The sequence below is a fragment of the Callorhinus ursinus genome, unplaced genomic scaffold (assembly GCF_003265705.2).
Source record: "Callorhinus ursinus isolate GAN/ISIS: 27379988/994484 unplaced genomic scaffold, GSC_fseal_2.0 scaffold27, whole genome shotgun sequence".
NCBI lineage: Eukaryota > Metazoa > Chordata > Mammalia > Carnivora > Otariidae > Callorhinus > Callorhinus ursinus.
Genome location: NW_027397089.1, coordinates 22,550,610 through 22,573,134, shown reverse-complemented (window position 1 = coordinate 22,573,134; position 22,525 = coordinate 22,550,610). Strand labels below are relative to the sequence as shown.

The 22,525-nt window shown below is 39.0% G+C and overlaps 1 protein-coding gene across 3 annotated transcripts in view; it reads right to left on the bottom strand.

The window, feature by feature from the left end:
• The window catches only part of CLEC1A (C-type lectin domain family 1 member A), a 35,991-nt gene that overhangs the window by 6,775 nt on the left and 6,691 nt on the right, over positions 1 to 22,525 (bottom strand). The window contains exons 1-5 of one of the 3 annotated variants that reach the window (XM_025879623.2): positions 18,905 to 19,225; positions 18,351 to 18,779; positions 6,280 to 6,378; positions 4,506 to 4,682; positions 886 to 1,037 (exon numbers count right to left, since the gene is read on the bottom strand). In XM_025879623.2, coding sequence (XP_025735408.1) covers positions 886 to 1,037; positions 4,506 to 4,682; positions 6,280 to 6,378; positions 18,351 to 18,465 — 543 coding nt within the window. In that variant the 5' untranslated portion in view covers positions 18,466 to 18,779; positions 18,905 to 19,225. Of the gene's footprint in view, positions 1 to 885; positions 1,038 to 4,505; positions 4,683 to 6,279; positions 6,379 to 18,350; positions 19,226 to 22,525 lie in introns of those variants that run through there. The other 2 variants (XM_025879622.2, XM_025879621.2) reach the window with 2 other exon arrangements.

The following is a 22,525-nucleotide window of genomic DNA, read 5'->3' as shown; positions in this document are numbered from 1 at the left end:
CAGTTAAATAATCCTTTGTTGATAAACTACTCTGTGCCAAGACTTCTGCTAAAACAAGGATAAATAATGGTCACACTGCCTAAGGCTTTAAATCCAAAGGCAATAATAAATATTTTTAAAAAGGGTGAGAACAATTACACAATTTTAAAAGTTTATCTTAACTGCATATACTTAATATATGTCAATTTATAATTTTACTTTCATATTTGCCTCGACTAATCTATGTTAGGTTATAAACTTCTGGAGGACAAGATATTTATCTGCAGGGGCGCCTGGGCGGCTCAGTCGTTAAGCGTCTGCCTTCGGCTCAGGTCATGATCCCAGGGTCCTGGGATCGAGCCCCACATCGGGCTCCCTGCTCCGCGGGAGGCCTGCTTCTCCCTCTCCCACTCCCCCTGCTTGTGTTCCTGCTCTCTCTGTATCTCTCTCTGTCAAATAAATAAATAAAATATTTAAAAAAAAAAAAAAAGATATTTATCTGCAGGTTATAGTAATGATTTAATTAAATATTTTTCAATTAAAAGCTTTGTCCTTTTATAACGGAAGAACAGGAAATGCTATTTTCATCTTTCTAAGCTTGCCTCAATATTGTGCCTTTCCTGCCCAAACCAAAAGCGGTAAGAAATTAAGGGATTTTTTATTTGATTCCTGACTGCTGGGGATTTTGAAGAGCTTCCTCTAGTGGTTTTTTGTTTGTTTGTTTGTTTGTTTGTTTTTGTGGAGAGCAGAACAGCTTTTACGTACTCAGGGAATCACTCCAAACAATAGGAGTAAGACCTTGATTACAGTAAGTGCAAAAGTCTGGGCACATTGACTCCTTAGGCTCTTCTTGTATAGCTCTTTTAAGGACCTCTTTTTCGAGAATAATTCAAACAGGAATCTTACCAGCACTTCTGGTGTGTTTATCTTCAGCATGGTCGCGTTCTCAGCGATGCAGAAATAGTCACAGCCCTGCCAATTCTTGCTCTCTCTACAGAATCGGTAGCATTTGTCCCCATGCCACTTCCATTCTTCTGGACAAGGGCTGCATCTGTGTTCTTGGAAAGAAACCAATTTTAATGCTATCTTCTATCCAGGTCTGCCATCTTTCTGCCCCTGAAATTACATAGTACTTGATGATTCAAGTACTCTTATTATTTAGAGTACTTTCTTTCAGATATTTAATTGCCCAGAAATGATAACTACAAATGTTTACCAAACACTCACTATAGGCCAGAAATTGTAATTGGTACTGAGTATACAGTAAAAATTAAAACAGACACTACCTGCTTTCATGGAGTTTGGAATCTAACAATAAATGATTAGAACTTCCTTGCTTCTTGCCCTATATAATTCAGCACACAGAGGATATTCAATTTCATAAAGAACTTTTCATATGTTCAAAAACTCATTATGCCTTGTATTTAAGAAAGGACTGAAACTTCCACAATTTTTTCCTCAAAATCCTCTTATGTAATTATAAAAGGATTTTTTTAATGCAATATATACCAATAAGATATGGACTCTTTTCTTACTCTAAACACAAGCAAATAAAATTTTAGAAAAAAAAAGACAAATATACTAAGCAAGGTATGATTTAGAATGGTAAATCTCCATGTGTCAGAAATCAAGATGGGCACCAAAGTCAGAGAAGTAAGTGCAGAAGTCAAGGGTGAGATGGACTAATAGGTAGAGGTTTTAAGTATAGAAACTAGTCCCTGAGAACCATGGTTTTAACACTGCTGAGGATACATGGCCTTGGGCCTTTGAGAGTTCTGACTTGTAATCAAGTCCCTGATGGTGGGATGGGAACTCAATCATTCCATAAAAACATCTTTATTTTAAGAACAATCCGGTGTCAACATGTTAACATGTTAAAATTTGAATGGTCAATATGCACTTGAATATTATGTTATTGTTTGCATTTTTGTATATTTGAAATCTTCCTTAAGGTAAAATAGTTTTAAATAAATAAATAATTGTGAGATTCCTTTGTGAGTCAGTTCATATTTCCGGCCCAGGCCTTATACCAAACTACTTACTCAGATCTCCACTTCAACATGCCCAAAACAGCATCCCTAACCTTTCCCACTCCTAACCACAGAATTCTTCCCGTTTCACTTGATCACATCTCTTGTAATTGCTTTGCCCCCAAACTCTGGAAGTATCCTTGACTCCTTTATTTCTCTCATGTGCCTTTTTATTCCATCATGCATTCATCTCTCTAATAATATCCTAGTTTGAGGCAACATCATCTCTCTCCTGGATTACTGCAAAAGCCATCTCTTAGGTGATTTCTATGTTTTTATTTTTCCTTCTTCCAGTGTATTTTCAACATATTTGCAGAGTGAGCCTTTAAATGCTCATGTCAGATCTATATTTCCTCTGCTCAAGATTCTGTAATGAATCCTTATTTTGCTCAAAATAGAAGCCAAATCCCTAATAACTTCACCTAACGCCATATATAATCACTACCACATCTCCTACCAGTCCTCTCCTCCTTCACTCTGCTCCAGATGCACAGACTCCCAATTGTTCCCTGAACATGCAGCTCCATTCATTTCAGGGCTTTTGCACTTCCTGTTTTCTCTACCTGGCTTCTGCTTTCTTCATGTATCTACATGGCTAATTCCCCTAAGTCTTCAAATCTTTGCTCCTATACCCTCATCTTAATTAGGAATTAAGTATTAATTAATTAATTGTATCCCTACATAAATTAGCAACCCACCATCCCTGAATCCCTGATGCCTCATACCATATCTACTTTATTTTCCATAGTATTGATTACCTTCTTACATGCTATGTTTAGTTTGACCAACCATTCTTGCATGTCTGAAATCTAGGCTTTCCCAAAATATAGGACTTTTAATACTAAAACTGGAAAAGTTTTGAGCAAACTGGGACAAGTCGATCATCTTATTTTGCTTTTTTAAATTGATTTATTACCACCACCCCAATCGAGTAAGAGGTCTATGAGGGGAGAAATCTGTGTAGGCTTTGCATGGCATGCATCAGTAAATCTTACTCGTGTGCAAGAGTAGATGGATGGATGGATAATGGGAAAGAAATGGAGAGCAGCAGGATAACACTGAGAGCTAACATCAAACCAAAGGTATATGAACATTTTCATGGGAATAGGGATATCATTAATACACTTGCATGTTAGATTTTATATTTAAACAAAATATAGTTTATTTGTATATACAGCTTTCTTTTTGTCTTTATACAGCTAGATGTAAATTCCAGAGACCACTGGTTTCAGAGAAACCTGGATTATCTTTTGATGACATGGCACCCAACAAAGGAAACAATATACAGTGGGTTGTCGGAAACACAAGAAGAAAAACAAAACTATATGAAGTGGTAAATGTATTAATTATCTTGGCCTTGATAATCATTGTACAGTGTATAGGTATATCAAATCATTACATTGTACACTTTAAATATATACAACTCCATGTGTCAATTATTCCTCACTGAAGTTAAAAAAGAAAAAAAAGAAAAGAAAGAAAACTGTGACCAGTGAGCTCATTAATCATGTGGGGAAGAATCACTTAGAGAAGTGGAAATGTGTGCCTGCGGGTGTTATTTTACTGGGTAACCACGCAATCTGGCCTTCTGGTTAGTGTGGGAAGAGGAAGATTCATCCTAATTTCAAGTCCCTGAAAGACAAATAAAAAGTGACCACTTAGAATGTATGTTGCTTCCTATGCATGCAAGATAAGCAGAATAGAAGAGTGGGCTAACATGAGTAGAGTTAGACACTACGAAACCCAAAAAAAGACAGGAGGAAAAGGCACAGGAATGAGGTAGTTCTTCTAGTCTTGTCCAGAGGTGGTTATCAAAGCATGGTTCATCTCCCACTGGCATTGTCATCATTATTCAAACGCCGATTTATGGTACCCAGACAAGGCACAGTGGATTTATTTATTTTTTTTTCAAATTTTTTTATTGTTATGTTAATCACCATATATTACATCATTAGTTTTTGATGCAGTGTTCCATGATTCATTGTTTGTGCGTAACACCCAGTGCTCCATGCAGAACGAAGGCACAGTGGATTTAAATACCTGTAATTTGATTCCATTCATCAGCATTTTTAACCTGATCCCATATGACTCTTAAAATGTGACAACTTTCATGAGCTCATTAACTTCTTAAGGGGAGAAAAAATTATGAGCACATTATGAAATGTATACTACTGTTAGGTCTTTGTGTACCTAGGTAAATTGAGAAATGACCCTGTGTTTTATTTATTTGCAGTGTTATTTTGGTTATTTGAAGTTAATTGGTTTTTTTTGTTTAAAATGTCTGAATTTGAAGAATCCGTTTATGTATTACAACACAGACCTATCTGAACTAAATGAGCCCAATAACTGGAGATTGACCTGGGTGCCCAAATTCTTCATGAAGTTTGCCTGACAACTAACTAAATAACTTGTGACTCCCAGGCATACGGATGGGAAAGTCAGTTCTATAATAACAGCTAGCCTGAGGGCAGAGGGAGCTTAGTGATCGGGACTCACCTCCACTTTTGTTATAGAGCTCTCGACACAGTTTTTCGGCCACGCGCTGTAGGATTTCTGCAAGCTTCCTGTTCTTGGTTTGGAGAGACTGCAGCTGTCGGGAGAGATTCCCCAATCTTTCTTCCTTGTGAGAAAGGCTGTCTTGCTGAGTATTGGAAAGGTGATAGAACTGAAAAACTAACCCAAGTTACCAAGTCAGACTGGACAGCTGATTTCTTCATTTCTATTTCTACTTTTTACATATGGGGGAAGACAAAACATCGTATTGTTTAAGATCTCATGCTCTGAGATTTCATTTTGCCTGTGTTCAAATTTGAACTGAAGCACATGATAAATTGCATTGTCTTGGGCAAATTAATGTCTCTAAGTCTGTTTTTTTTATCTGAAAATGTAGAATCATAGTAACAGTTTCTAATTTCAGGACTAAATTCCTTAACCATATTTACTGCTCAATAAATATTTTGTGTCCACTCTTAAACCACTGTTTAATAAAAACACAAATCCATTTATCTATTGATTATTATATTGAGCACTGACAGTGTACCATATATTGTTATCTAGTTCATTCACTAAAATAGTCATATTATCATTTCCATAGTTTTATACTTCCAAATTGGGCTCAGTGAGAACAAGTAATTTCCTTAGTATCCCTTGGCTAGAAAATTTCAACACTTAGGTTTAAGCTCCAGATTTCTAAATCTAAGTAGAGAAATCCTTCATGAATCATGAAAGTTGATTTATATCCCTAAAAAGAATGGTGGTTGTGAAACAAATTATGTCAAAATGAAGTAAAAATTGGGGGGCCATGGTAGAAACACTAAGAAACACTTTTTTAATTTTAAAAAAGTTACAATAACAAAGGACAGTTCTAACATGCCTTAGAAAAACCAAATGTTTGACCTGCTCTTCAGGGTAACCTTTTACCTTGAGCCACCTTCTTCAACTGCTCAGGAAACATTACTGTAGGGTCTCAATCTCATGAAGCAAATTCACCCCCTTCCTTTTTTTTTTTTTTTTTTTTACTTTTTTTACTTGTCTTTACTTGTTTTGAAATTTAAAGACTTTTTCACATGCATGCATTTTTCCTTGTTTGGTTTTCACAGGATTTTGCGAAATGATTCCATAATTTCCTGGACTTTTTGAAAAATACTGTAGAAATTAAGGACCTATTCTGCTTTCCTTATATTGAGGGAGTAGATATAAATGAAATCTCTTCTCTCTGTATTAGCTACTGAGCTATGCATACTAAGAGCAAAAACCACAGCCTGTACTCTTGTAGAATGAAAGAGAGCTAAATCATGCATTCATTAAAAACTGCTGATTTTAGGGGCTCAGTCGGTTCAGCATCTGACTCTTGATTTCGGCTCAGGTCATGATCCTAGGATCTTCAAGTGAAGACCCTAGCGCAGCTCTGTGCTCCAAGCGGAGTCTGCTTAAGATTCTCTCTCCCCCACTCCCTCTGCCCCTCCCCCTCCACAGAGCCTTTCCTCTGCCCCACCCCCCCAAAATTGCTGATTTTAAATATTGACATGTAAACAAACAGATAAAACCTGCTTATCTCAAACAGAATGTAAAAGTCTAGCTGGCAAGTGATTGCTGTATTTTTTAATGCTTCTTTCACTGCTGGTCATTTCGATGAGTGCTTTAGAATAAGGTATATTGAATTATCCATGGGCTCCAGAATCAAAGTAAAAAAACCCAAAAACATAAGTATTTCTCATCCTAGACAAACCTTAGAACCAGGATCCTCCCCCAAGTCAGAGCGCAGACTTACACACAAGCCCCAGGGCTAACAGGCCAATCAGCAGCACCAAACACAAAGTCAGCAGGGTCAGGGCCACTGGACGCCAAACTGAAGAGGGAGGCCGGCGCTCTGCAGGGAACAAAGAGGAAAAGGCAGGATTTCGCTTTTTCTTTCTCTTGGATCCATTCCACCAGCAAGTCAGAAGAGCTGGTTCTGGGAAAGAACAACAGTAAGCAGGGGCTAGGTAACACTCCCTCTGTCCTCAGAACACTGTCAAAAGCCTCAGTGCCAAGCCTCCCTTCCACAGCGGGATTCCCTCACACGCCCCGCCCATTTCCATAGCCCCAACACCACCCGCAGTTCTACCGAATCAAGTTACGCATTGCCCTTATCTTTAAAAGGTTGTTTGCATAACCTTCTTTGTGTCAAAATTCGAGTTATGAAAGACATAGAAATGCCTGAACGGGGAACCGTTTTTCATATCATCAGAGAAGAGATGAAATTAATTTGTTGTTACTTTTGCAAAACGCCTCCCCACCGAGTTCCATATGGGCTTCTTCTGAAAAGAAAATTGCATATCAGTAATGAAAATGATCAGTTGACTGTTTCCTTTTTGAGATTGCTTTGTTGAAAGTCCCTCTTTTATAAGGACTTTGTTCATTCATTTGATTTCTATCTCTGCAAAAATGGATTATAAAGAGACATGGTCATCAGTTTCTTGAAGATGGATCCAAGCTGTCTCAATTTTGAACAGTTAAGTAATAAATGCCACGCCCCCACGAGTTTGCCTTCTGCTAATTGCAGAGGCTCTACCCAGTCAACAGTGAACCCATCATCACCTAGTGGGACTGTTAATCTAAATGACCTGTGATATCAGACAAGAAAGACCCTCCCACTCCCATCCCCTCAGGTCACATAGCATCTAGCGTTGTGATCAAAATGAAACAAAGGGAGAGCAACACCCTCAAAGAAACTTTGGTGTCTCCAAGACCTGTGTTTCATTTCATTGGGAAATGAAGTCATGTTCTTTTTTTAAATTTTTTCCCCTAAATTTTATTTATTTATTTGACAGAGAGCGCGCACAAGCAGGGGGAGGGGCAGAGGAACAGGGAGAAACAGACTCCCTGCTGAGCAGGGAGCGTGATATGGGAGTTGATCCCAGGACCTGGAGATCATGACCTGAGGCAAAGGCCAACGCTTAATGGACTGAGCCACCCAGGCATCCCTTGAAGTCATGTTCCAATACAAAAAGATTGAAGACCTATAAATTCATTTCCTCTTTAGCAAAGTCCTTTATGTAATGTAGTCTAGGTATAGAAGTTTCTGTTACACATTATTTCCAAATGGGGAATGGTAAGTGGGAAAGATAAAAATGGAAAATGTGATTACTATCCTTTGGAATTTACAATCTAGTAGGAAAAATCATGGAGCAGACATTGAGACTGATATATTTTAAAAAGTGAATCTTACTTTCTCTTAATAATTATCTCCATTAAAAACTTTCAGTGGATTGCATTACAGTTGGAATAAAATCCAAATCACTCTTTGTGAAGATTCAGATTTCTCTTTTTAACAGAATTTGAAATTTGAAGTTACGTTATTTCCCAACTTAAAAACTTCCAATTACTTTTTTGCACTTAAAATTACAAGTCTTTTTCTTCTGGACCCGACCTACTTCTTTAATCTTTTTCCGAACTACTCTCCCCTCACTCAAGTGTTCTACCCACTGGCCTCTGTTTATCCTTAAAACAAACAAATTTGTCCCAGTCCTTGTCCATTTGAGTGAGCTCTCCTCTGCCCTGCATTAATCAATCCTCAGAGCACGTGTTGGTAGGCTACTCCCCGCTACTCAGCTTTCCATTTAAAGGTGCATCCTTGGAGGAGCTCCATGAGTTCGTTTCTAATACATAACCCCTTTACATAAGTTTTTTAAAAATAAGATTACTAATATTTTCATGGCTTTCATGTGTTTGTTTTCATTTATATCCTCCCTCCCATTGAAGGTACATTCCATGAAAACAATGATATTGTCTGCCTTGCTCACCAGTATATTTCCAAGACTGAAAGTAGTGCCTGGCACATAAGGGCTGAATACATATTTGAATGAGTAAATGAATGAAGAATGAAATTGTGAAAACTTAATATGACTTAAACTATGTAATTTTTACAGCGGCAAGGAGGATTATCTAAAGTTAAACTTTGTTGAATTTTTTAAAATCTATTGACCTTTCAGCAGTATTTCTGACAGCAGAAGGTGGACTCAGCTAAATTTATCTTCTAGACATACTAGTCTCTATTCACTGACTCGTATGAGATTCGGAGAGATTTGCTTTCTCCCCTGTTTCCTTCAATTAGCTTGCCTATGTAGTTTGGTCTAAATTTTCCTGGAGATTGTTGGCTTCTCAAGGCATTGACCTAAAGAATATCTCAAATCAGCAGAACATAAAAGAAGAAGATCAGAGGGCAGAATATAGTTTAAGCTAAACGTCCTCCCCAAACCCTAAGTCTCTTGAAAGTTCTGTGCAGCCCAAGAAACTTGAATAGGTGGATGGTTCTAGATTTCAGAAGTACAAGTGCATATGTGGACCCACCACCATGATGGCTTTGTTTTTCTCCATATATCTTATTACTATCAAATATATTATATATCTTACTCATTTCTTCTGGTTTATAGCTGTAGAAAGTAAGCTCCTTTTGAAGAAGGTTATCATAGTCTATTTAGTCACCAGAAGAACATCAATTCTAGCACCTAGAACATCAGATGGAAGAAGCTCAATTAACGTTGAATGAATGTATCAACTATATATAAATATCTGTTATATGCCTATCTACCCCTGCTCAAACCTATTTATATTAGTACACATCTGAAAGGCATAAACTATTTTTTAAGTTTTTTATTTATTTATTTGAGAGAGAGAGAGCAAGCAAGAGCAGGTGGGGCAGAGGGAGAGGGAGGGAGAGAATCTTGAGCTGACTCTATGCTGAGCACAGCTGGATGCAGGGCTGGATCATGACCTGAGCTGACACCAAGAATCAGTCACTTAATCAACTGAGCCACCCCAGCACTCCAGGCATAAACGTTGTTTTAAATGTTGTTCCTTATTGTGATTGATATTTCCCTGGCCAAATATTATAAATAATAAGAAGGTAAAAGAAGAACCATGGAAATCAACCAAATTATCCCTTAAGAAAACTGCTTTTCCTTGTATAATACAGGGGCAACAGAAATGCTGATCTTCTGCTCAAAGGATCAAAAAGAATAATCTTAAATCCTTACTGTGGAATGAGGGCATGGACCTAAGGAATTAGAATATTATTTAATAATAATTATATCCATGTAAACAGATCATCCTTCCTAAGGTTGTCTCTAGGACAGAAGATGCAAAAAGTATATGATATCTTCTGCACAAAGTTTTAAAAATTCCCTTCCAATGAATCATCTTTCCCTGGTCATTTGGAAATTTTTCTACTCTGACTCTCTTCTTGCTCTCTCCTGCTCTCCCTTCTTCCTCCTTCCCTTTCTACCCCCCTGCCTCCCTTTCTCAATATTCACCATCTTTTTGTTTTATCTCAGGACCCAGAAAAACACAACCCTAAGGAGTTTCTACAGCAGATATGGCAATTTCCTAGGAATCTTGGCTTCCATTATGGAAAGACCATGGAGCTGAAAGTTTCATTTTTTTTTTTTTAACTGTAAAGAACAAACCGAGGGTTGTTAGAGGAGAAGAGAATGGGGGGATGGTCTAGGTAGGTGATGGGGATTAAGGAGGGCACTTGTGATGAGCACTGGTTGGTGTATGAAAGTCATGAATCACTAAATTCTATACCTGAAACAAAAAGAAAAAAAGAAAAAGTGAAACTTTCTTTTTGATGCTGTTTTTCCCTCTATTTTCCTAACTATAGGTTCAATATCCCTAAATTTTATTCCAAGTGCCTTGATCATAATGAAGTCTCTCTCTAGGGACCACCCACACCCTAAAGTAAAAAAAATAAGCTGCCTGGGAGGTGTTTCAGTTTGGCTTGGCTTTATTGTGGTTTTATTTTTTGGAAGAGAACCCCTATTCTGTCTCCTGAGGCATGTTTAGAAAAAGGTGTGGACAGGGCTAGGAATGATATAAACATCCTTAGGAATAATAAGATATATATAGAAAAAAAACAATACTTTCCTGTATCCTTTTACTGTAACTATACTATAAAAGGCTACAGTGCTAAGGCCAAGTTTTGAACACAAATTCCTTTGTAGGTATAAGAAACTTTGTAGATGAACAGTTGTCATACTTGACCAGTTACTCTTCATCAGGCATCAGAGAGGGGGAATTTTATACACTTCCATTCCCAGAGCCGAGGAGAAATGAAACATATATTACCAGATGTGATCTATTAGTATGACTCTGAAATAGCTTAATGAAAGCTGGAAAAGACACAAAGGCTTTATTTTTTTTTAAGATTTTTTTTTTATTATTTGAGGGAGATCGAGAGAGAGGGAGAGAGAAAGAGAGAGAGAGAGAGAGAGAGAAAGAGAGAGATCAAGAGCCTGAGCAGGGGGGAGGGGCAGAGGGAGAGAGAGAAGCAGACTCCCCGCTGAGCAAGGAACCCACTGCAGGACTCCATCCCAGGATCTCAGGATCATGACCTGAGCCACCCAGGTGCCCTGGAAAAGACAAAGAAACTTTAGATAATTTGTACAAAGCCACATTGCAAAATAGGGGCAGAGCCAGGATTAAATTGTCCTGCTTAACACCACACTTTGTATACTTCTTGACCAGGACTCAGACAATTGGGGACTAAACTGGTGACAAAGTGTATAATATTTCAGAAATTACTTTTAATATTTTTTAATCATGAGACATTGCTGATTGGATATCTGACTTTTGGATATATTTTTAAATTTTAAATGTTGTCTTTTCAGCAACTTCCTGTTGTTTCCTTAACCCTCACATATGGCACATAATAAATCTCCTCATGGGAGAATATTCAACGTTCCATGAGTTGAGAGTATTTTTCAGTGTTTGTGAAAATGCAGGTTTTCTTTATCTTATGAGTCTATTTCAAATATGTGATCTTTTCATTCTCTCTAAAAGTAAATGGGTGTTATTCTTCCTATAATTTCAAAGGAATATACATCCACAATGTATAAACTATTTCCAGAATAGCAAGTTTTCAATTCACGGCAATTAGAAAGTCAAATATATATATATATATATATATATAGGAATGTCAAATATAGTGTCTCTCTCTGTCAAATAAATAAATAAAATCTTAAAAAAAAAGAAAGGCAAATATATATATATTGGTATATATAGTAAAATTTAGCTGAGTCGATTTTTATAGCCCATTTAGGGAGTTTCATTTATGAAATATAACTAAAAAATAGCATCACTATTAATAACGATTGCTAACACTCCTTGAGTTACTAAGATAAATGCCTTATATGCATTATCTCATATCATGGAACACCCTATGAATAGATATTATTACGGTCCCTACTTTACAGGTAGGTAACTGAGTTCTACGGGGGTGAGCTACCTTACCCAAGGACACACAGCTTCTGATAATAACAACTCCTGAGTGTATTGTGTATGCTGTAGTGTTTCCTTTGACTCATCCAAAACTTTTTTAAGTTGGCACTATTTTTAACCTTTGTTTGGATTTTTAAAAACTGCAGTACCTAAGAGTTGCTTAATCTGCTTTGGTTTGCATAGCCAGTAAGTGATGGAGCCAGAAGTACTAATACTCTCCTTCCAGATCCGAATATTTTACATCATTTTCCTATCCTCCCAACAGACCCCACATTAACACTTGCCCTTATATGACAGTTCCTTACGAAATTGTAGAAAGGCTCTAGTGTTTTACTTCTTACTACTTTCCACTTCTTTATTATGAAATATCTCAGGAATAGCCACCTTAAATTATACATTCTCCACTCTGCCCCCAAGGTGAACTTTCTCAAGTATAAATTTAATCTCTTCCTTAAGGAAAAAAAAAAAGTTGCTTAGCATGCTCTATAAGACCCTGCATGGTAGGATTCTGTCCCATTTTTCATTTATTTTATTTTATTTCATATTATTTAAAGATTTTATTTATTTGAGAAAAAGAGAGAGAGAGAGAGAAGCAGACTCCCCGCCAAGCAGGGAGCCCGATGTGGGACTCGATCCCGGGACTCCAGGACCATGACCCGAGCCGAAGGCAGACGCTTAACCAACTGAGCCGCCCAGGCACCCCTCTGTCCTACTTTTTAGCCTCATCTGCCCACATGCCCCCTCACATACCCCTCCCTTTGAGGACTAACCATTCCTCAACCCAGTAATCTACCCGGCCATTGTGTTTGAATCATCTGCTGATGATTCCCCAAATGATCTTATCCTGTTCTAAATTCCGATCAAAAAATCACACTTCCTCTTTTCCCTCTGAATTCTCGTCTTTCTTAATTTTACCCATTAATGCACTGCACCATGCTAGCTCTTATCTGTCTGCTTTTATCTCTGTGCATCTAGTCCTCACAACTCGTTTCCATCTTGCTCTGCCTGGAAAACTTGGACTCAGCCTCACAGACAAGAGCAAATGTCATCTCATTCAAAAATACCCACATGAGTAAATGCAGTCAGTAACTTATTCATCCCTATTTGCTTCTGTGGTCTCCTATGTATATATTCAATAGCACTACGTAACATTTACTTATAATTGATTCAAATTCTTCCTTCCACTTCTCAAAGCGCCTGAAAATAGGGTCTCCCCATAAATATGGAAAACAAATGGATGATTGCAGGAGAGGAGGCAGGTGGGAGGACGGACAAAATGAATGAAGGGGAGTGGGAGGTACAGGCTTCCAGCTATGGAATGAGTAAGTCAAGGGGTAGAAGGAAAAGCACAGGAAATATAATGGATGGTATTGTAATAGTGCTGTATGGTGATAGATGGTGGCTACCCTTGTGGTGAGCACTGCATAATGTATAGACTTGTCCAATCACTATGTTGCACACCTGAAACTAAGGTAACATTTTGTGTCAACTATACTTCAATAAAAAAAGTGTCTCCCATGCCTATCATACCACTTGATATTAAGTAAGTATGCACTAGGGCACCTGGGTGGCTCAGTCATTAAGCATCTGCCTTCGGCTCAGGTCATGATCCCAAGGGTCCTGGGATCGAGCCCCGCATCGGGCTCCCTGCTCCGCGGGAAGCCTGTTTCTCCCTCTCCCACTCCCCCTGCTTGTGTTCCCTCTCTCGCTGTGTCTCTCTCTGTCAAATAAATAAATAAAATCTTTAAAAAAAAAAAAGAAAAAAGTAAATATGCACCAAAAATTTGTTGACTCAATTAGATGTGATGTGAATCAATTTATGCTATGACACTTCAATGAAGGGTTTATGCTTTAGCTGAGGAAGTGAAGCTAAAAAGCTAGAGAAATTTGAGACTATTGTAATTAATGTAAGTAGGGGGAAAGTAAAACTTGAATTTATTATTAAAGGGTTTTTATTTTTTTCTTAAACCCAAATAGGTTTTCATATTCTTTTGATAGGTTTATATTTAGTCTTCAGTAGGAATTTTAGCCTATCAGTGATTTTATTCTTTCTCTCTCTGATATATTATTACCATGATGCACTTTTGCTGTGCTTCTTTTCAAGCTGCAATTGAGTTAGAATCTCACATCTTAAAAAATAATTTTAAAAAGCATTCACACAAACTCATAATACCTCAGGTCTAACACTTTATCTTTATATAGCTGGCTTCTCAAAAAGAAAGAAATTTTAAAAAAAGAAAATGACAAATTATTTATTTTCCTATTTAACTATGGTCCTTTCAAACCCCTGCTATTAAAAATTACCAATAATCTATTTTTTTCTTATTGCTAAAACAATAAATTGTTTTTAACCTTCTTTTTACTTGAACTTTCTGCAGTATTTATTGCTTATTATTTTTAAAATTCACTATCTGTTACTATTGACTTTTCCGTCTAGCATGAAGTTATTGTTTCTTGGCTTCCTTAATGTCTCTCTCTCCTGGCCCACTTCTGCCACTGTCTGCCATTCATTCTTAGTAGCTTTTATTGAAATCTCTCAGTATCCCTCCCCTGAGTTGGTATATTGCCTAAGATTCTCTCCTTGATACTCTATTCCTTTGGGCTTTTTGTCTTTTCATTTTACGCTCTCATCCTCGGTGATCTTGCTCATTCTCAGAAAGTTTAATTCTTACCAAAATGTCAACAATTCTCACATACAAATGTAGCTCAGAATCCTTACCTGCACCCCACATGCAGCATATACAAGTGTCTTTGGGCAAATACAAGTGCATGTTCCTTCTCTTCCAGGCATCTCAAACTCAAATTGGATTCATCATCGTTCTTAATTCTTCCTGTAGCTTCTATCTCAGTTATCAGCAGCACCATCTACATAACATCCTATGGGACCTAGTCAACCTATGTCTTTCTTTACTTGTATTCCAATAAAGAAAGTAAAAGTAAAGACTCCACTTCTAACCAGTTGCCAATTCTTTAAACTCTACCTCCTCAGCACCTGATTCCTCCTCCTCATTCCCATACTACTTCAGTTCAGATTCCTCTAATCTCATGTTTAGACTAGTGCGAAATCCTAGCTATTAGCTCATCCAATTTCCTCTCCTTCAATTCACCCTCCTCATTGCAGCCTAGATGGTCTTCTAAAAACACAAAATTCATTATGTCACTTCCTGTTTAAATCCTTCTGTGAGCTCAATTTATGGACTTAGAATCAAAATACCTGAGTATGATATAATAGGCCCTTTATAATTTTCTATACTTACTTCTTGTCAGCTTCTTCCCTTTCCAACTCTACACATCAGCCAGAACACATTGCTTATTGTTCTCCAAAAACACAAAGTTACTTAAGAATGCCATGGTTTTTCTCTCATGTATCTGTCTGACTATGTCAGCCCAACCCCGTAAACACTCCCATTTTTGCTTTCATATAATGTGGAACATCTTAAAGTCAACTCAACTCAATGGCCATTTCCTCCCTCAAACCCTTCCTGATCTCCTTTACCCCTACCAGATAGAAGTGACCAAGCTCTCCATTGTATCATGTATATACTTCCATCATGGCACCTTATCATACTTATTTCATAGCTAAGAGTTGTATTAGACTTTTAAGTTTCCTTATTAACAGAGATCATATCATATTTGGCATTATACCCTTAGTACTTTGCAATAAACCTGGCATAGTATGAACCTGAGCATAACATGAACATGAAACTTTCTTTGGAAAGGAGGTATGAGGACGTTGTCTTTCACTTTTCCTTTTTATCTTCTGAATTGTTCAGCATTTTTAAAGATGAACGTAACTTTTATATTGAAAAATGAAAATCTGGAAAATAAATGAGTATACATAATTTATTTTTATTAATTCTGAAGAAAAAATTTAACTTTCCAGTCATAATGGTGCCACAACATTATGTTGCATTTAAATTTTCTTCATTGCCAAAATATTCTTGGGATGATTTTTGCTTTGTTATTTTTAATAGCAAAATTGTATCAAATCATTTTTCTAAGAAATAACTAAACTTCTGTAGTGACATTCCTCTACATATTTGCATTATCACAAGATGAAAACAAGGTATCATATGTGTAGGGTAAGATTACTATTTCCAGAGGTTTGCCTTCAAGACACTTTGTAACCTCTACTCCTACTGTTTCAGTTTCCACTTCTTATGGAAAGATTGCCAGATGTTTCAGTAAGTGTTTTATCCTGCCCCACCTACCTCTCCACCCTTGAGCTCAGCAGAACTTATTTGTACACTCTGTTCCTGATTATGCTGATCACCAATTCTTGTGAGAATTCCTGGCTCTAGTCAAAGGTGAAAAATGAAGTTATACACAAGCCACTTGAAACCATAGCCCTGAGACCTGATTCTTCACAGGGTTTGTTGGAGGAAAACATAACGTATCTTATTACACATATCCCATGGCTACAGAAACTGACATTCCGAAGTTGTCATTTGCTTCACATCAAGGAGGCTGGAAGTCCCCAGTATCTTCTTATAGCTTAGTAGATAGTTTAGTTAAAAAGAAAAAAATAAAATAAAGTCACATCAGTGAGTCTCAGGTGGTGATCACTCAGTGAATAGAAAGGGAATGGAAAAGTTTAACAGGGGAAGAGGAAGAACACCTAAAAGCTATGTGATAAGGGAGAAGTGGAAGAGAACAGTGAAAAGGTATGTGCCCAGATTTATAGAGGTGAAGAAAACCTGAGTGTGGTCAAAAGAGAAAGGACATACTAAGATACAGTCACTGAATGAGAATCTCTCTGATGCCGACTGACACAAAAATGTTAAACAGAACACTTAGGAATTCTCGAGGAATGGAATATTGAAAGAAAATGCACATTTCTGGTGTGTCTGCAATATGCCAAGGACTTTACATAACCTATCAACCTTATACTCCAACCACCTTATAAAAGAGCTGTTTGAATTGAATTATCAAATATTTAATTTGGGGGCACCTGGGTGGCTCAGTTGTTAAGCATCTGCCTTTGGCTCAGGTCATGATCCTAGGGTCCTGGGATCCAGCCCCACATCGGGCTCCCTGCTCCGCGGGAAGCCTGCTTCTCCCTCTCCCACTCCCCCTGTTTGTGTTCCCTCTTTTGCTGTGTCTCTCTCTGTCAAATAAATAAATAAAATCTTTAAAAAATATACTTAATTTGTTACATTGAGCTTCCAACTTATACCTTCATTTCCAATAATTCGCCTTCTGACATAGTAATAAATTTTTTTTTTCACTCCCTACAAGAGAGAATTCACGTACATAGAGAAGGATCTTATTTCCTGGGCAACTCAGCCAATGTAAGGCAGAAATGTGACTTGAGTTCTAGTGAGTGGAAAGACCTCACAGTAGAACACAAACAGGATGATGTTCTAATACCAGGTGTGCCACTTACAAACTGTGATATTGGGGACACCTGAGTGGCTCAATCGGTTAAGCATCTACCTTCGGCTCAGGTCATGATCCCAGGGTCCGGGGATCGAGTCCCTTATCAGGCTCCCTGCTCAGTGGGGAGCCTGCTTCTCCCTCTCCCACTCCCCCTGCTTGTGCTCTCTCTCTCTGGCAAATAAATAAATAAAATCTTAAAAAAAAAAAACCTGTGATATTGGACAAGTTACTTAAGTATTCTAGGGCCTCAGTTTCTTCATTTATAAAATATTACTGATAGTAAACATGTATATAGTGAGCATTATGTGCCTGGAATTATTTTAAGCACTTGTATATATAAAGTGTCTCTCTTACAAGATGGTTGGAGTATAAGGTTAATAATTTATGTTATATATATATATATATAATAATTTATGTTATATATATATATAATAATTTATGTTATATATATATAATAATTTATGTTATATATATATATATATATATATATATATATGAGCTGAGTTGCCCAGGAAATAAGAGCCTTCTCTAAGTATATGAATTCTCTCTTCTATGGACTGGAAAATAATAAAAGGGAATGGGATGGGATATAATTGCATCCGAGGCCACTATTTAGATCATCAAATCACAGAATTTTAGAGCTAAAGGACCTTAGAAAACATTTACTTTAATTTGCCCCCCCCTCATTTCACAGATGACAAAACCCAACATGACTCTCCTAAGGCCTCACAACTTCAAGATGCAGAATTATGACAACAATATACCAGGGTTGGTGTGTCTGCTTGGAAACCTCCCCTAAAGCATGAGTTCAAAACTAGCAAAAAGATAGCCTTTATAAATCCAAGTTTCCAGATCAAATCACAGATGGTAAATAAAACAGCATTGGATCTGGCCTTCACAGGAAGCCAGGAAGAAGAAGCACTGCTTTAATTCTACACACAACCTCACTTTTGTGTACTATACCGACTTGGTGAAAACAACACACCCTCAACTGCAAACCACTGTGCCAACAACAAAATCTTAGAAAAACAAACATCTGTGTATATACCGAGTTTAATTTTTCAGATGTTGTGGAAAATGCACAGTTACACATAAGCGTAAGTCATGAAAACACTTTCTCTTTCCCTTACTTTGCACATTCCTCAGACAGTTCATCTCATGTATTGCTCAAGAGTCTGACCAATTTGGACGGAGATAGAATACCTGTGTGCCCAGCCTCTGGCCGCTGGGTTGTAGAAGAGGTTCGAGATTGCACACTCCTGATGGTATCCCCATTAAAGTCCAGCATGTCCCTTGTGCTGCTGTACTTGGCCTGCATCTGGACTCCTGCAGGGGTGAGGTTGAGCTGTAGCTCGACGGCCCCCAAGCTGCGTGGCTACTTTGAGACAGTGTAGGAAGTACGGTGCTGAAAGTCATTCCTAATGTTCTCTCCCAGCGAGTAGCAGGGGAAGCCTCTGACTCCAGTTCCTGCTTAGAGAGGCCCAGCCCCTCTCCTGGGAACTTGTACTCTGAAGGTCAAATTGGTCAGGCAGAGGGGAAATAGCATGTGTTTTCTATTTGGGCAGTCTCTTTCTGAACAATTATTGAAGAGTTGTCTTTCTCGGATCTCTTTTGTTCATTTATTTGTAATTCCTGTGTAAGTACAGTATAAAAAAGGCAAGACCCTATAATCACACAGAGATTCCTTCAGACTCTATGGAGCAATAATCAGGCAAAGAAATACATATCACCTAGTGTCTTATATACCAGACACTCACTGAGTCACTTAGATGAGGTTTAACTTCTGAAAAGAGATCATAGGACCAGCCTCTTCTTTCCTGCAAAGGCATAGTATAAAGCATCATATACATGGAATGTCAGCACAGAGTCTTTTTGAGAATATCTATCGATTCTACTTTTTCATTTTACAAAAAAGTAGATTGAAGCCCAGTTAGATGAAGTGGTTGTTTTAAGGTCACATAGCTGCTTAGTGACAGTATTAGCTTCAAAAGTGTTCTCCTGTTGGATTTCTCCAGGAACAAAGGAGCTGTCAGGTGCCATTTCCCTCCCCTGCCCCTCAGCATAAACAACAACCGCCTGCAGAAACCATTGTGGTGCCTAATTTGCACACACACACACCCCTAAACCCTAACATCCCACCCCACCCACACTGCTTCAGAAGATCTGCCCTTTCTAGTTATGCTCACCTCAGTCTTAGCACTGCAGGTGCCCTCCCCTAGAAGACCAGCACAAGCCTGGCCAACACCCAGTCTCCTGCCCCCACACACTTTGCAGGACCTTGGGCCAGCTTTGGTAGTGACAGTGGTAGCAGTGAGTCCCACAGAAGACCAGTTGTTAACACTGTGTGCCCTGCCCATGCATTCTTTACAGATCTGCCCTAGTCAAGGGAGTAGTGGTGGCCGGTCTCACTTTGCAAGCAGACCAGTATGCACCCTGTGAAAACTGTGGACCCTGCTCTGGCTAGTGTGAGAGGCAGTGGCATGTTTGCTCCAATACACTCTTGGGCAGAACCAATTCAAACTGGAGCCACAAGGCTGGCAGTGTGCAAGCAGCCCCAACAGGGGCCAGCATCAATCCAAAGTGACACCTGCCCTGGAATAAGAGGAGATAAACACATACACCAATCAGAGGGCTGCCCCAGCCATGGGCTGGGGGCAGACAGTGGGTTTGATTGTAGGCCCCGCTCACCAGTGAAAACTACTCAGGGAAAGTGCCTCGCAATTTGCTGCTACTGCATCTCTAACAAATATCTAGTCTGACTCAATTGAAGCCCAAGGTGGTCCCAAACGGGTCCACTAACACCACAGGGACCAAACACTGCCCACAACAGGGAAAGAGAGCTAGATGACTGGACTGAAGGAAAAGCAGTCAAGACTCAAAAGCAAGGCCCACACAACACACATAGGAGACACCTCTGAAACACCAGGCCATACTTTCAAGAGAAGGAGATGTAGCTGACTTCCCTAACACACTGAAACAGACACAGAGAGTTAGACAAAATGAGGAGACAGAGGAATATGTTCCAAATGAAAGAATAAGACAAAACCACAACAAGAAACCTAAGCAAAATAGATATAAGTAATATGCCTTAGAGAATTTAAAGTAATGATCGTAACTTTACTCATAGGACCTGAGAAAAGAGTGGAGGACATCAGGAGGGGGCGGAGCAAGATGGCGGAGGAGTAGGAGACCTAGATTTCGTCTGGTCTCAGGAATTCAGCTGAATAGGGATCAAACCATTCTGAACACCTACGAACTCAACAGGAGATCGAACAGGAGAGTAGCAACAACTCTCTGAACAGGGAAGCGACCACTTACTGGAAGGTAGGGCGTGCGGAGAAGTGAATCCGAGGCGATATTCGGGAGGATAGACGGCGGGGGAGGGGCCTCCGCCGGCCGCTTCTGGCAAGTGCTAGAGCCGCGGAGCACAAAATCGGACCTTTTAGAAGTTGGCTCGGTGGAGGGACATTGCTGCAGTGGCTAAGCGGGGGTGGAATCCTCCCCCAACAGTGTGGTCTCAGGACCCTTGGGGTCACAGAGAGACCGGGGGTTCCTGAGTGCGCCAGAGCTCCAGGTATCAGAGCGGGGAAGCCAGCTGCAGAGACGGAGCCGAGGCGCGGGCTCTCAGCTCGGGGTTGCCATAAACGGTGATCTGCGGCCCAGTCGGGGCACGGCTCCCCCAGCAGGGACCCAACAAGCAGCAGATCCGGGGAGACTCCCCTTCCTTCCCGGGGAGGAGCGGTGCAGGAACGCACTGCAGGGATCTGCTGGGTTTGGAGACTCCGTGCGGGGTTGGGTGCCAGAGATAGCAACGCTTGATCACAGGCCGGGTGAGCACGGAGTGCGGCCGGAGACCGGGGACACGGGAGTGACTGCTTTTCTCTGGGGGCACACTGAGGAGCGGGGCCCCGAGTTCTCAGCTCCTCCGGGTGGAAATTGGGAGGCCACCATTTCTGCCCTGGCCCTCCAAAGCTGTACCGAGAGCTTGCAGGGAACAAAAGCTCCTGAGAGCAAACCGGAGCAGCTTCCTTAGCCCGGACCGACAAGGGCGGGGCAATTCCGCCTCCGGCAAAGACATTTGGAAACCACGGCAACAGGCCCCTCCCCCAGAAGATCAGCACAAACAGCCAGCAAGCCAAGACCAAGTTGATCGATCAAGGAGAATGGGAGAACTCCAGCACTAGGGGAATACTGCACATAGATTCATGGCTTTTTTTTTTTTTTTTACCATGATTCATTATTTCATCAAAGTTAATTTTTGTTGACTATTTTTTTTATTTTTCTTTTTCCCTTTTTCAACCAACATCTTATCAATCCCTTTTTTAAAAGAAAAAAAAACATTTTTTATTTTTCATTTTTAGAGTCATATTTTATCCCTTCATAGTAGTTACCCTTATTTTTGGCATATATATATAAGTTGTTCTCTCTTTAAAATTTTGGGGTACAGTTTCTTCTAACAGATCAAAATATACCCTAAATCACTAGTGTATGGCTTTGTTCTAGTCTCCTGCCTGATCACATTCTCTCCCTTTTTCCTTTTTTTTTCTTTTTTTTCTTAAATCTTCTTTCTTTTTTCAAACAACTTATCTTACCAAGTCCTTTTATAAAATCTTTTATAATTTTCATCTTTACAGTCATCTTCCATCCCTTCATTGTATCAACCCTTATTTTGTACATATATGTCTTTCTTCCTTTAAAATTTTAGGAGGCACTTTTTTCTAACAGACCAAAATACGCCCAAAATCTAGTGTGTGGCACTGATCTATGCACTAGCCTGATCATATTTGATCATATTCTGCTATTTTTGTATTGTTTTGTTTTTGTTTTTATCTTTTTTTTTTCTTTTTTCTCTTTCTTTTTTCTTTCTTTCCCTTTCTTTTCCCCTGGTTTCAGGTCTTTTCTGATTTGTATACAGTATATTTGCTGGGGACGTTGTAAACCTGTTAGCATTTTGTTCTCTCATTCATCTATTCTCCTCTGGACAAAATGACAAGATGAAAGAAATCACCTCAACAAAAAGAACAAGAGGTAGTACCATCAGCCAGGGACCTACTCAATACGGACATTAGTACGATGTCGGACCTAGAGTTCAGAATCATGACTTTAAAGATACTAGCTGTGCTTGAAAAAAGCGTGGAAGTTATTAGAGAAACCCTTTCTGAAGAAATAAAAGAACTAAAATCTAACCAAATCGAAATCAAAAAGGCTATTGATGAGGTGCAATCAAAAATGGGGGCACTAAATGCTAGAATAAATGAGGCAGAAGAGAGAATCAGCGATATAGAAGACCAACTGATGGGAAAAAAAGAGGCTGAGAAAAAGAGAGAGAAACAACTACAGGATCACGAGGGCAGAATTCGAGAGATAAGTGATACGAT